General features: G+C 44.1%; 1 protein-coding gene across 6 annotated transcripts in view; it reads right to left on the bottom strand.

Moving 5' to 3' along the window:
* Nucleotides 1–15,330, bottom strand: part of XYLB (xylulokinase) — an 87,754-nt gene that overhangs the window by 63,328 nt on the left and 9,096 nt on the right. For all 6 annotated transcript variants that reach the window (XM_064162872.1, XM_064162871.1, XM_064162874.1 and 3 more), the window contains 8 exons: nt 15,022–15,091; nt 13,478–13,558; nt 12,508–12,594; nt 11,258–11,386; nt 9,963–10,028; nt 6,756–6,828; nt 2,493–2,611; nt 1,250–1,331 (listed from right to left, as the gene is read on the bottom strand). In XM_064162872.1, coding sequence (XP_064018942.1) covers nt 1,250–1,331; nt 2,493–2,611; nt 6,756–6,828; nt 9,963–10,028; nt 11,258–11,386; nt 12,508–12,594; nt 13,478–13,558; nt 15,022–15,091 — 707 coding nt within the window. The remainder of the gene's footprint in view (nt 1–1,249; nt 1,332–2,492; nt 2,612–6,755; nt 6,829–9,962; nt 10,029–11,257; nt 11,387–12,507; nt 12,595–13,477; nt 13,559–15,021; nt 15,092–15,330) is intronic.

The raw sequence follows: 15,330 nt of genomic DNA, 5'->3' as shown, positions 1-15,330 counted from the left end.
CAGATAAAAAGTTACTGGTTTGACCCAAGCATAGCATGTTGCATGAGGCATCCTAATACATTGCATTCATCACCTCAGAGTACAATGCAAATGGCAAATATGCTCATGATGGCCTTGACCTATAGAAGATGGGCAGAGCACTTGGATGAAGGAGCGATTATGGAGCAAAGCTGGCGGTGGGTAGGTTCAGGCTGGAGGTGAGGAGGAAGTTGTTCAGGATGAGAGTGGTGAGAGCCTGGAATGGGTTGCCCAGGGAGGTGGTTGAGGCCCCATGGCTGGAGGTGTTTAAGGCCAGGCAGGATGAGGCTGTGTGCAGCCCCATCTAGGGTAAGGTGTCCCTGGGCACGGCAGGGGGGTTGGAACTGGCTGATCCTTGTGGTCCCTTCCAATCCTGACTGATTCTATGATTTTTAACAAAACCAAAATGCTCAAGACAAAAGACTTCAGAAGTGCCACATTACCTCCTGTTTTATGTACCAGGCTTTAACTACACTGGATCTCTACTTAGCAACACACTTTAAAAGAGAACACTTTACTTATGTTGAACTACTCGCATATTTCTTGGACTAGGCTGGATTTGAATACCTAGAAGAAAAATCTGACTTTTGGGAATTGCAGAGCTGAACCATCTCTCAGAATATGAATGGAAAATACACAACAATGAAGCTTCCATTTTGATTTAAACCCACAGATGCTACTGAAATACAGAGAAGTATTTCATTTTCACAGTCTTCAGAAGCAAATGGATTTGTCCTACAATGAAAGAGTCTCCAAGATTCAAGAAACTGACCCTAAACTAAGACCTTCCCTTATACCAAGATCTGTCAGTCTGGCAAAAGGAGAGCTCTAATTCTTAGAGAAAGCCTGTAAGGTCCACATTCACTTTTCTTGCTCAAAAAGATACAACAGCAGCTTTCTCACTCACAGTTTCTAAGTCAAAGTTTTGGCAGTTAGTAGTAAGAATAGATTCTTTAGGGGCAGGCAAACCAAATCTGAAACACCATGAGGCAAATTAAGTCACCTCTAATGATTAGGCAAAAGAGAATTCATTTGTCCACCCAGCTTCTCCAAGAAGTCTGTACCTCAGAAGAACCAGTGATGGAAGCAAGGCTGCTGGAGAAAAGCACTAATGCTGATAAATACAATATTCTTTTACTGCATAGGGAGCATCTGGGAGTCAGAGACTGATTTAGGTTCTCAGTACACACATAGTGATATTCTCTGCATCTTCCACATTCAATCATCTCACCTGGATTGTCTCCCGTAAATGCTACTACTTTGCAGTCTGGGCTAAAGCCGTAACGCTGACTGTAATATGGAGAAATAGGCCCCTGAGGAGAGAAAGAGAGAGAGAGAGGAACAAAAGCTTAAAAGACACAGGAAGTAATCCTGCAGCATATGACACAGTGTGTTGCTACACAGAGCACCGAAACAAGCCCAGAGCAGTTGCAACAACCATTTCTGTGTATTTAAAGGTAGCAATCCTGTAAATATTTTTAACCCAAATTTTTGTGGTTGAGAACCTCACAGAACTACCCTTAGATGGGCTTTTAAATAGCAGCATTTCAGCTTCTGGTGTTTCTCCAGTTACTCACAGCAAGGAACACATCCATCTGTATTGCACAAATACATGAATATTAACACCCAGGAATTAGAAATTCAATGCAAACGTAAGAGGAAACACAACATTAACATACATCACAACATCGAATGCTGCAATGTGACCCCTATTATTTTAGGGGTCAAAAACTGTACTCTTTTTGATAGCCATAGAGAGGAAAAAACACAGAGGAAGCAAACTCTCTGTGAAAAAGCACAAGGACTCCTATCACCATTTTTCAGTATGTTCCTTTCCATTACAGAAGACCATAAGTGACTTGAGAAGGATCAGATGATAGGGATCTACACCCTCTTAACTGTGCACCACCTAAGGCAATAGCTATTTTCCTGATGGGTAGTAAGACTACATCCATTTACTCTAAGAGATGTGCAGCTTGATTTGATTTCACCATTATGCCACGTGAGCTGAGGAGCTTTAAATATCCCAAATTATTCACAAAGATTACCTCATTAACTCCACAAACAGTTTAAGCCAAGGTCTCTGTCAAGAAATGCAAATGCTGGGCTCTGTTTCTGCAGCAGTAAATTCTGCACAGTTCTGCAGTGCTTGTGGGCATGGGAGGGGGCTCCAGAGGTGCTTAGCACTGGAACATCTACCAAAACTTTCCTCATCACAGCCCAGGGCATGCAAGAATCCTCAAAAATCAGTGATGAAAGCTGTGATAGATATCAGCCAGCAGCTTCCAAAGACTCCGCTCTGGCACACACACTCACAACACACCTGGAAGCACTAAACCAAAGAGCACAGCTCTGAGGATAATTGTGCAGCTACACTGGCACACACACACACACACTCCAGGAATGTGCTACTAGCAGAACTCCCAGCACAAAGCCCAGCTTATTCTTTGCAACTCTTCTAGACAGGCACATACCAGGACTGAATGGGATGGTACAGGGCATCCTAGCTTCTCCTCTAATCCAGGTGCACAAGCATCAAGGCAGGGTGCAGACCATACCTTTTCCCAAATGTGCAGTAAGTTCATACCAGAACCTGCAGGGCAGATCAGAACAGGAAGAATGTATCACTAAACCCTGCAATACTGTCTCAGAAATTTCCACTTCATTACAGGTAACAGGAAAGTCACAAATGCATATTTTACATTGAAAGAGAATAGATTCAGCTCCTCTAAGCTGGAGGGATAATGTTAAGTCAGCTTCTGGATAGCTTTCACCACTGAAATCTAGCCAGCCTCTCCTTTCAGGGGTAAAGCAAGCCCAGAGCACTGTATGTATTCACCTAAAAGCAGAGGCTGTGAGCAGCCCCACCTCCCAAACTCTTAGGTGTAACAAGGCATTCTATGAAAAAAACACCTAGATCTACAATTTTCCTTGGAGAAGTCCCTAATGTAAATGGCCAAGAAACCTTTCTCTAAATCAATTAATTCATAAGCAACACAACAGGAACTTTACTAGCGAAAAGTTAGCTGTTTTCTGCGGTTCTTGTTTCCCCTCTCCACCCTGCAAGCCCAGAAAGACATTTAACCAGCATCCTCCAAGGCAATTTTTCAAGACATAAGGTCAGCCTCCAATCTTCCCTGCAGAAAACAGGAGAAACACTAACCTTTATAACTGAAAGGTCTAAGTTTATATCATACAGAAAACACACTTCAGTTTATTGACTGGTAGATATAATAGCACAAACGCCCTGAGAAAAGAAAGATGAGCTAATTTACCCCATTCTCAGAAACCCATTTAAAAGGCATGAAACAACTATTTTACAAGAACTATTATTCTGCTGGTCTGGATTCATCCCATCCAACTGAAGGCACTTGCATGAAAATCTCAAGTCAGTGGAAAACTCAAACCACAGCTGAATACTCCCTGGAACTGCTGCTCTTTCTCCTTTGATTAGATGAGAAGCGATGCACAGCAAGTTCCTAACTCAAACACCACCGGTCACAATCTACACCACTGAGTTTAACATAGAAAGTGAGCAATAATCTGAGACCTAAGGGGTAAAAAAATGTCTACTAAAATTCAAAGGCAGCCCTTTGACTTACCACCCCAAACGGATGCCCCATCAGCAATGCCACAGTCTAGCAAGGACTGAGGAAAGTGTGTCAGTATGTGGGTGAATAGGATTCAGTATTTCACTGCAAGCACGACCTGCACTACTGTAGGGGATCCATCTGGAGTGGCAAGTCAAAGGGCTGCTCTTGAATTTTGGTAGACATTTTTTACCCCTTAGGTCTCAGATTATTACTCACTTTCTATGTTAAACTCAGTGGTGTAGATCATGACCGGTGGTGCAGATCATGACCAGCGGTGCTTGAGTTATAACTTGCTGTGCATTGCTTCTCATGTAATCAAAGGAGAAAGAGAAGCAGTTCCAGGGATTATTCAGCTCTGGTTTGGATTTTCAGCTGACTTGAGATTTTCATGCAAGCATGACTTACTTTTAACATAAAATAAGCAGGAGCACAAGCAGGACTTGCTAATATTTAGTATACACACAAAAGTCTAACTGCTTCAGCACTGAAGGGGAAGAAAAAACACTATGCACTTGCACTACAAAGATCAAGGACGCAAGCCAACTGGTTTCATTAATCAACAAACACAAGATCAATATTTGCATACATTCACAAACACTAAGTGCATCTGTATTACAGCACTCTGGGTTGCCTTTGCAGTGAGTTACAATCCTAGGCGGCGTAACTCTGCTAACACCACAGAAGCTCCAGTAGGTGTAAATCCAGCCCCTCACACCCGTTTGAAAAGGCTTCAGTTCAAAGCATCCCCGTTTGATCGAACAACAAAAACCGAGTATGCTAAGCTATGATTTGCCTAAGGCTCTGAGAGAAGCATTTCAAAAGATAAAGCTCCTCGAGGTCAAGAGCTGAATTGCTGTTCTTTAAGGTGTCTTCTAAAAGAAACAATGCCTCAAGTGCTCAAGTTGTTTAGGTCCCAAATGTATCTTACTTTTAACATCTGCACAATATAAATGAAAATCATTCTTCATTCCACCGGAATGTAATTTGATTTTGTTAAAATCAATCACCCAGTGTGCTCAGCCATTCAGCAAGGACTGATTTCAGCCTTACCAAATTGGACCTTTAAAAATAAGAGGGGGGGGGAGGGGGAATCCTGAAACTGAATAGCACATTTCCGACAATAAACTGCAAATTTAGAGAGGTAAGTTATTGTGCAGAGCTAAACAATTTGACAAGGTCTTTTCAAGACAGTGTGACCTGAAGTTACACTCCCAGAAATGAAGAATAGCTCCATTATCTGAAGATTATTTTTGAAAGATGCATTTTAAACTCCTAGGTACAGGTGCGACATAAAGGATCAAGTGAATTGCAAGAAATCTTAAATGACAGGAAAACAACTTCTTCAGCTGCCTCTGAGTAACTGCTGCAGAGTTGGTAATTATGTTTTATTGCTGGAATCACAATTCTCTCTCATTATGATCAGAGAAGAAACGAACGAATGGAGAAAACAGAGGATCACAGAATGGTTTAGGTTGGAAGAGACCTCCAAGCTCAGCCAGTTCCAACCCCATGCCATATCCAGGGACATCTCCCAGGAGAACAGGTCACCTCGCTGGAGGTGTTCAAGGCCTAGACCTCCCCTGGCACAACTTGAGACTGTGTCCCCTTGTTCTGTTGCTGGGTGCCTGGTAGAAGAGACCAACCCCACCTGGCTATAACCTCCTTTCAGGTAGCTGTAGACAGCAGTGAGCTCTGCCCTGAGCCTCCTCTGCTGCAGGCTGCACCCCCCCAGCTCCCTCAGCCTCTCCTCACAGGGCTCTGCTCCAGGCCCTCACCAGCTTCGTCGCCCTAGGGCAACAATCTCACAACTGCTGCAAAATAAGCCTGGATTGCCTTGCAATTCTAAGGGCTCAAGTATAACTGGCAGATCTGATACTGCAGAAGTCATCCATTAGCTAGAACTGAGGTGCCTTGCCTTTCCCTGGGAGCTGGGATGGAGTAATGACAGAGAAGACATGAGTTGGTCTTAACACATGGGTGTCAACTATGGCTTTCTAATGCAAACAATTCCTCAGAGAGCCTTCTTCTCTAACCTTTCACTCTGAACTCTATCTTGTCTTAGTTTCGGAGCAGGAACCCAAAATGCTATTTAGAGCTCCCAGGAAAATGGTTTCCTTTGTAATTGCCATTTCAAATTGCCATTTAAAAGGTGGCTAACTGAGATAACACAACAGAAAAGAGACACACCAGCCTCGCCACTTTTGTGTCTGCCTTGTGATGAACAGAGATCTGGAAGGGTACTTTTTTCCTTTCGTTTAACTGAGTTTAGGATTGTTTTGCCTGGTTTATACTTATTTCTCTGATTCATTTTCCAGACACATTTCTGTTGCAGATCCATACCCCAATATGATGAGGGCAAAACCAAACTCTACACGCATCTTGTTCGCATCCTCAGCAACTTAGAGCTAAACCAGCAAAACCAAATATCAGAACTATGAAGTCTTGCTTTAAAAGCCACAACTTCTTCATGCTCTTAAATAGATATTTCAACATTCCCTTCTCATACACCATAAAATAATGAAAAAAAAAAAAGGTACAATTTAACTCAAGAAGATTTTTTCTGTGGTTCCATTTCACAGAAAGAGGAATCACAATACCATGGGGAAGTATCTGAAGGAGGCCTTTCAGTATCTGAAGGGGGCCTACAAAAATGCTAGGGAGGGACTTTTCAGGCTATCAGGGAGTGACAGGACTGGGGGGAATGGAGTGAAGCTGGAGATGGGTAGGTTCAGGCTGGATATGAGGAGGAAGTTCTTCAGCATGAGAGTGGTGAGAGCCTGCAAGGGGTTACTCAGGAAGGTGGTTGAAGCCCTGTCCCTGGAGGTGTTTAGGCCAGGCTGGATGAGGCTGTGGGCAGCCTACTCTAGGGTAGGGTGTACCTGCCCATGGCTGGAACTGCCTGATCTTTGTGGTCCCTTCCAACCCTGACTGATTCTATGATCCTAAATAGTCATAGTGACAGCACTATCAAGAGCAGCAACAAATTGAAAGGACTAACTTAGCTTAAAATCTAACATAATTGTCATTAAATTTTCAAGAGTGAAAATAAACAGCAGAGACCTTGTTCCTCTTTTATGCAAGGTGAGAGTGGAAAGAAAAATGTTATATTGAATTGTTACTTTGAGGAAAAAGCCACACACTTACCATCACTGTAATCAATGGGTGCATAAGCTCCTAGGAAAAGGGAAGCTGCAAAACTACTAACCAAAGAGATTCTCTGAAAGAAAAAGTGTGAGATAGTGAGACACAGCAACATTCACTCCAAATAAAGTAAATCATTAGGCAACTGCAAACAGCAAATGTTAGTAGATGCTTGATGTTAAGAACAGAAAGCACACAAAATGCACCTAGGATTATCCATTTCTGCCTTTACTGCCTAAGTAATACAGCAGGTATCAGTGCAAAAGAAATCCCATGCAAAAGCTGTTAATAGCTTTGCATTCTGGAAGAAGCAAAACACACCCAGTGCACTAGCACTTCTTGTTCTCACGGATTGCTTCACAACTTCGACGTAGCACAGAATCTCATTTCAAGAAAAGACACTTGCTAAGGAGGAAAAAAACCACATCTGCAGGTTGATAACAGGGGACATGTCCAGAAACCATGCACTGCTCCAAATGCACCCCAGGTCTGTAAGCCTTTCAGAACTCTGCAACTCTGCTAGCACCTTCACGTGAACTCTGAACCACTGCCTGCAGCTCTGCCTCAGGGTATGTTCCAACACACACAACAAATCCAGCTGTAGGGCTTCTAATAATGCCCCTTCCACCTGACATAACGCACTGATCCAACACAAACCTGCTTCCACTTCAGATCTGCTCTACAAACTACCAAGTTAAGCAGCTACCATCAGCTTTCTGCATGATCAAGTATTATTTGTTCCCCAAAAGCTGCTATGAACCTGACAAAATCCTTACCGTGAGCTCTGACTAATTCAGAAGAAATATGGGTGACACCCAGTAACTACCCAGAATCAAATCTCTCCTGGTGGAGTGAAGCAGCACTGGCAGGCTTTTTGTTAATGATCAGAGAGCTGCTGCTTCACACCGCATTCAGAGACGGGCTGCAGCCAGAGCTCTAAGGGACGGTTACAATGGCCAGGAACCTTAATGATGCACTTGCTCTTCACGTGTCTCTCCCCAAGAATGTACCGCATTGTGCTTAGATAACAAAGGCCTACCTTCTGTGGTGCCCCAGAGGGCACTAGCTGCCTGAAATGGAAGGAAAAGGATGAAGTTAAACTGTGAATCAGCCAGTTTAGCAAGCTGACCTACAGAAGGAGAAGCATCCACCTTCCACACATCATCCAGACTCTCTGAGCTGCTAAGTGCTTCTTGAGAGTCCCTCAGAGCAATTCTGGCTATTTTGTGCTTTAACACAAGGTCTTGCATATTATTACTGAGAGGTGCTATTAGTGCAACCAGCTCTCAAAGTCTGAAAGTGGTCTGACTGGCTTTCAGTGCCACATACCCAATGCCCCGCCAGTGACGTAGCTTTCGCTATACTCTCAAGCTTGTGATCAGACTGTATCAGAGTTCTGCCTCATTCCTTACCTTAGCAGCATAAGGGTTACACTGTGGAAATGTTCTGAGAAAAAATACACTGGAAATTAAGTGTTCTCCCACATCTTGTCAGTGACATGGACAGAGGAATCAGTGCACCCTCAGCAAGTGTGCAGATGGCACCAAGCTGTGTGGCACAGTTGACCTGCTAAAGGGCAGGGATCCATCCAGAGGGAGCTGGGCAGGCTGCAGAGGTGAGCCCAGGACAACCTCATGACATTCAACAAGGACAAGTGTAAGGTCCTGCACCTGGGTGGGTGCAATCGCAAGCACAGCTCCAGGCTGGGTGGGGAATGGCTGAGAGCAGCCCTGAGGAACAGGACCTGGAGGTCTGGGGTGGTGAAAAGCTCAACAGGAGCCTGCAGTGTGAGTGCAGCCCAGACAGCAACCCTGTGCTGGGCTGCAGCAAGAGCAGTGTGGGCACAGGGCAAGGGAGGGGATTCTGCCCCTTGGCTCTGCTCTCCTCACACCCCACCTGCAGTCCTGGGGGCAGTTCTGGAGCTCCCAGCACAAGCAGGACATGGAAGTGTTGGAGCCAGTGCAGAGGAGGCCACCAAGATGCTGAGAGGGCTGCAGCAGCTCTGCTATGGGGACAGGCTACAAGAGCTGGGGCTGTGCAGCATGGAGAGGAGAAGGCTACCAGGAGACCTTATAGTGGCCTTCCAGTATCTGAAGGGGGCTACAGGAGAGCTGTGGAGGGACTATTGACAAGGTCTTGTAATGACAGGACAAGAGGTACTGGGTTTGAACTGACAGAAGGGAGATTCAAACTAGATGTTAGGAAAGGGTTGTTTGTAGTGAGGGTGGTGAGACACTGGCACAGGTTGCCCAGGGAGGTTGTGGCTGCTCCCTCCCTGGAGGTGTTCAAGGCCAGGTTGGATGAGTCCCTGAGTGACCTGTTCTAGTGGGAGGTGTCCCTGCCTATGGCAGGGGGCTGGAACTGGCTGAGCTTTGAGGTCCCTTCCAACCTAAACCATTCTGTGATTCTATGAAAATCCAGAGTCAACTCTGCCACAAACTTCCCCATAAAATCAACTGTTTCACACAGGGGTGAGATTTTAAGAACCACCCAAGAATTTTTGATCAATGTTATCTAGACCTGCAGTAATATAGCAATATTCATAGGTCTGGATGTTTGTCTTTTGTTTCCATCACACTTGCATGGAGTTTTCACTTTGCTTCAAACCATGGCATGCCAGTCACAGCTAGATGCAGGCTCAACAAACTGAAACAACAACTGAACTGCAGGCTGACTTCTGAAGATTAAAAACCAGAACGAAACCAGCTACACAAGGCAATTCATTTGTGATAATGCAATCAAAGCAACTCCTCAAAGAGAAAAAATATGAAAAAAAATAGAAGTCTAGAATCTCCTCTGCAGGTTTTCCCTGCACACAGAGATCAGCTTGGCGTGGCAGAGCAATCACACTTCTGCACGCACATGGCCAGTTCCAAGCATGAACATTTCAACTGGCACTTAATTACCCACTTGCTTTCAAATCCTGTAAAGACAATTTATTGCCACCCAAATGAAAGTCTGGTTTCCTACAACTTCCTCCACAAAGCTGAGATCCAGTGGAGCCTGCTGTGTTAAATAAAACATCTGAGATAGAGCTGGTGTCCCATTTTTATCTGCCTGACGACTAACACAACCCGAGCAAACGAAACATTTCCATTTGAATCTTAAAATAAAGCAACCCTTTGTTTGCAAAAAAACCTCATCCCCACACATTTAATTATAGAAGATTTTCAACTGTTTTCCAATAAAGTGTATTGAAGTTGAGCCAACCTCAGTTTGCATGTAGGCCTCGGGATTCTGGCTGTAAATCTTTGCTATCTGGTTTCCTGTAAAACGCTGAGGAAAGAAATGCAAATGCTTAGAAACACAAACCCTAAATGGAGTCAATAATCATTAACTCTGTGTAATGAGCTCAGTACATTGCACTTTGGATATTTAATTTGCCTGATGCATGATGAAAGTCAGTGCTCAGCAGGCAATCTGCACTAAACAGGCTATAACACATAGTCTCATTATGAGAATTTTGCTCACCTTTAGAAGAAAAAAAAGGGGAAAAAGCCTGTGAAAAAGCATGACTATCCATAATTTACATCTCAGCAATGACAGTTCAATGGAATGAATCACACTTATTCTGTGCACAGGAATCAGCACAATACAAATGCTGCCTTCAAACGCTTGACAAGGTTTAAGCTAGCCAACCTCTGTGCCTCTCTGGGAGGCAGGGGAATTGGGAGCAAAGCAGGCGGTTTCACGCTCAAAAAGCTCCTCTGGCACACGCTAATAATAAAGAGTAATTATTTCTCTCTCAACTGTTATTTAAAATACTTCTAAAACTGAAATATTAACCTTTAGCAAGCTAAAAATAAGCTGTTAGTGGCATGCAAAGTCTGCTTTCAACATTGGTCATAAACCTTGCAGGATAATTCAAAACCACAACCAGTGATTTGAGAGGCAAAAGCCTTACTCTGTTAGACCAAGGGTTTGAGTAGCCAGGTGCTGAGCAGCCTGGAGGGCAGCTCTGCTCCCACTCTAACTGTCACGGTTACAAGAGAGAGAAGCATCAGACAGGAACACAGAGTGAGAGAGTGCTCTCTGATAACATCCCAAAAGCTTCTGAAACACTTCTCTTAGGCCAACAGTTGCCTATCAGCCTTCATGGAACATTAAATAGCCAATCTTTTAACTGCAGAAGTAACCTAGAGCAGTGAGCCTAGGGCAGTCAGAACCCAAATACACCTGCACTACAAACTGGACTGCCATCCCCTTGACAGTGGCTGCACAGGAGTTCTCAGGGGAGAATCAGACCCTGACACTGTAAACATGGCCACCAAACACTGTGTTTTGGAATCACTGACCAAGTGAACAGCTCAGCCCAACTGCCTCCTGCAGCAGAATTCCCACTGTTTGTCTAGTTTAACATTTCCATGTCCTCCCTTATGAGCCTTCTCCAACAGCTCTCTTTCCCAGTCCATGGCTGTCCAGCACCTGCTGCAGTGTCAGTGTAATAGCAGAACTGTTTCCATCACAAGGCCCTGCTGAGGCTTTTCTACCCACCTGCTCCTTACCTCATAGGCTCGAGAACCAGTGATAGTCGACAAGTGCTGTGCTCCCCCCAAGGCTTTCTCCAGAGCACTACACTGGGCAGCTGTGCTAGAATCCATCCAGATGGGGCTGTTACTGACTGAGAAACAATCCTGCAACGAACAGGAGCATCTGTTAGTAAGTGTGGTCACTAGGAAATGTCTGCTGCAGTACTAGCAATGCAGCACACCCACGTATCAGCTCACAGTTCCATTTTCTGATGTGCCTTCTGGTCTCCACTTGATAGTTACAGGAAAGGAGCTTCTGGGTGGGCAGCAGGTTGGTGACTGGTGGAAAGCTTAACCTAAGCTTCACACCAGGGGAAAGCAGCAGACATTTTTTGCTGTTGATGTACTCTGCAGCACCAAGTGTACCTCATGCCCTGCAGCACAATGTCTCTGTACGCCCCTTTGGTAGCCAAAGCCCCGAGGCCTTTTAATCCAAGTTTAGCCCCACTTTTTAGAACATCCATTTTTCTCTGACCAGTCAGATGTTCGTTCCACAGCTCTGCTAACAGATTTCTCTTTATGACTGGCATAACCATTTGGAAATGCAACTGAGGCTTAGCACAGCAGCAGAGTGCATTTTGATTCCATTTCCACAAGTCTCAAACAGCTATTTCCAAAACTAACCATTTAACAGGTCAGTTACACAGATGTCTCCCTTTCACCATGCAACTGTCCTTTCTGGTGTTGAGGGACAGCAAGGGTCTTCAAGAGGAAAGCTCATTTTAGTCTATTTTTAAGTGGTTTGTCAGGTCCCTGTTCAAAACTTACCAACCACACACACAGAGAACACTGAGGTTCCACAACGTCCTCATTCAGAGCTTGTGCCCACACAGCACGAGTCCCATCTTGCAGAGCTAAGTGTAATCTACTCTTTTTTGTATTTTCTACTAACATTGCACTTTTGTTAACGTGAATACATTACAGAACTGTAAAATATTTGCAGCTTGTTTACAAAACCACAACATTTCCTCCAAGAACAAACAGGCTGTTACCCTTACACAGAGACTCTGGGACACTCGCTGGCACCTGTAAGCTTTTAAAGCAGTATATACTGTCACTCAAGAGGAAAGGAAATGTCAAAAGCCTTGGAGCTGAAGGAATAACCACTACATTTCGCTTTATGCTGCAGGGACATGCAGCTCAACAAGAGGAAAGGTTTGCAAGGAGAAAAACAAGTGTAAAGATCAGAAAAAGGACAGCACAGCTCTCCGTTCAGAGAGAGTTACCTTCAGTGACTGATGTAAAGGCACTTTGGATGATGCATTCTTCAAATTTTGGATGCTTCCTTTTTTCCAGAACACACTGCCATGTTGCTGTGGAAAGCACAGAAGGAGAAACTGAAGATGCCCTCCCAAGATGTGAAGTTCAAACTCTGATCCGAATTTCAAAGTCTGAGAGCCAGAGAACTCTCTCCCAGCTAGGACCAAAAATTGCACCTGTTCCATTCAAATGCCTCATTAAAAGGCTCTTTAAGATTCAGCAAAGCACTAAACTAAGAAATGCAGAGTTAAGACAATCAGGCTTTCTAGTGGACACTATTGATATAGTGCTAACAGCATTAGATACTTCTTTGAGATCTCCTTGAACTGCAGCTAGGGCACTACAGTCAAGACTGTTCTGTGCTACCTCAGAAGAGTCTTTAGATCCTCCAGCTGCATGCCTGTCCCAGTCACCAGTAGCAGACTGCCCAATAGCGAGAAGATTATTTAAGCTCTGTCTCTCAGGTGGCTTCCTTAAGCCAGGCAGCTGTAGTTATCTACCTTTAGGACACTGGAGGCAAACTGCACAACACAATCCAGCAACTCACCAATAGTTCCAGTGATGCCCAACAGGATGTTGCCATGCCTTTAGCAAACTGCTTCTATTTCCTCTACCTTACTTCCATAAACAGCTGGATGTGCTGAAATGACCTCAATCACTTCAGGATCTGTATGTACATAGTTATGCACTGCAGTGATCTACACAACCATACTGTAAACATCATCCTCCACTCCCACTGCCTTCTCCTGATTGCTTTGTGCTTTAGGCTTTAAGCTCCCCTAAGGAATGTGTCTTTTAATGGATGCTTATGTAGAAGCTTTGGTCTTACCTGATGTTATTATGGCTTTCAGCAAGGCAATTATTTAAATGAAATCTATCATCATGACTTACACTCCACTGAAGAAATGCAGAAACACTTTTTTGTTATAAACTAACCTGTCCAGCACCAGACAAAGCTCTGACTTGAGAGAAGTTGAAGCCTGAAGACTTCATCTTTTCCAAAATCATATCTAGAGCCTAGAGAACAAAGAACAAACAGAATCAAGAATGACTATAAAGAGCTATCAAATGATGCATATTCACAATCTCTGGAATTAACCAGTAAATTCATGTCATCACTGATAAGAGTTCATTGGCAGACAATGAAAAATGAGCTAATGACTATAGACTTCTCAAGAAGCTGCATAAATTAATTTACTAAGTAAGTCCATAAAAGAAAAGTTGAATCACACAGGGAAAAAAAATCTCTAAACAAGCTGGATCATAAAGATTCACTCTTTGAAACCTAAATAAGGGTCAAGAGTTAAAATAATCCCACTTCATTAAAAAAAAAAAAAAACAGTTTTCAGAGTGCCAGACACAAAGCAGAGGCATCTTTTTCTCTTCTTACTTTTAGAAATCTATGAATCACAGAATGAAGCAGGCTGGAAGAGACCTCCAAGCTCAGCCAGTCCAACTTAGCACCCAGCCCTGGCCAAGCAACCAGACAATGGCACTAAGTGCCCCAGACAGGCTTGGCTTCAACACCTCCAGCCATGGTGACTCCACCACCTCTCTGGGCAGCCCATTCCAATGCCAATCACTCTCTCTGCCAACAACTTCCTCCTAATATCCAGCCTAGACCTGCCCTGGCACAACTTGAGACTGTGTCCCCTTGTTCTGTTGCTGGGTGCCTGGCAGAAGAGACCAACCCCACCTGGCTATAACCTCCTTTCAGGTAGCTGTAGACAGCAGTGAGCTCTGCCCTGAGCCTCCTCTTCTGCAGGCTGCACCCCTCCAGCTCCCTCAGCCTCTCCTCACAGGGCTGTGCTCCAGGCCCTCACCAGCTTCGTCGCCCTAGGGCAACAATCTCACAACTGCTGCAAATTAAGCCTGGATTGCCTTGCAATTCTAAGGGCTCAAGTACAACTGGCAGATCTGATACTGCAGAAGTCATCCATTAGCTAGAACTGAGGTGCCTTGCCTTTCCCTGGGAGCTGGGATGGAGTAATGACAGAGAAGACATGAGTTGGTCTTAACACATGGGTGTCAACTATGGCTTTCTAATGCAAACAATTCCTCAGAGAGCCTTCTTCTCTAACCTTTCACTCTGAAATATATATATTGCTCCTCTGATAGGCAAAGCAACAGCTGCCCCTTCTGCTGAGGAAGCAAAACAATGATGGGACAAAAGTTTTTCCTGTCAAATGAGGGAAAGTCGGGAAAGTTATTATCCCACATGCAATGCTGTAACAGTAGAGAGGGGAGGAAGACACAAAAACCCATCAAACGTTAGCAATTGCCACTGTTTGCTGACAACGTTAATATTTGCATACCAAGACACATAATAACAGCTCAGAGAAACACATAATAACAGCTCATAATAACAGCTCAGAGAAACACAAGCCATAGGACTGTGAGGATTTGAATGATGACTTTCACTACTGCCTGGAATGCATTTCCATTTCTGTAACAGCAAGAAACATAAAGCTTGTTCATACCTTGACCCACATTAGCACAGGAGAAGTGACTGTCAGTCTGTCACCATGAATATGGACTCCACCTTGAGTCCTACAGAAAAAGGGTATTTTTTTCTCTTGGTAAATTCAGCAATTTCTTCCCCCAACCCCCAAGCAAAGTTCTTCAATTTATTAACATCCAAATAGATTTTGCAATCCTATTATGTTAAGAGCAAGGATATACTCAGTGTTTGAAATCTGAAAAAGCTCCTGGAGGTGACATATAGAATAGAATCTCAGGATGGTTTAGGTTGGAAGGGACCTCAAAGTTATCATCCAGTTCCAAACCCC

The sequence above is a fragment of the Pogoniulus pusillus genome, chromosome 23 (genome assembly GCF_015220805.1).
Source record: "Pogoniulus pusillus isolate bPogPus1 chromosome 23, bPogPus1.pri, whole genome shotgun sequence".
Classification (NCBI taxonomy): Eukaryota; Metazoa; Chordata; class Aves; order Piciformes; family Lybiidae; genus Pogoniulus; species Pogoniulus pusillus.
This window is presented reverse-complemented; position numbering and strand designations above follow the sequence as displayed.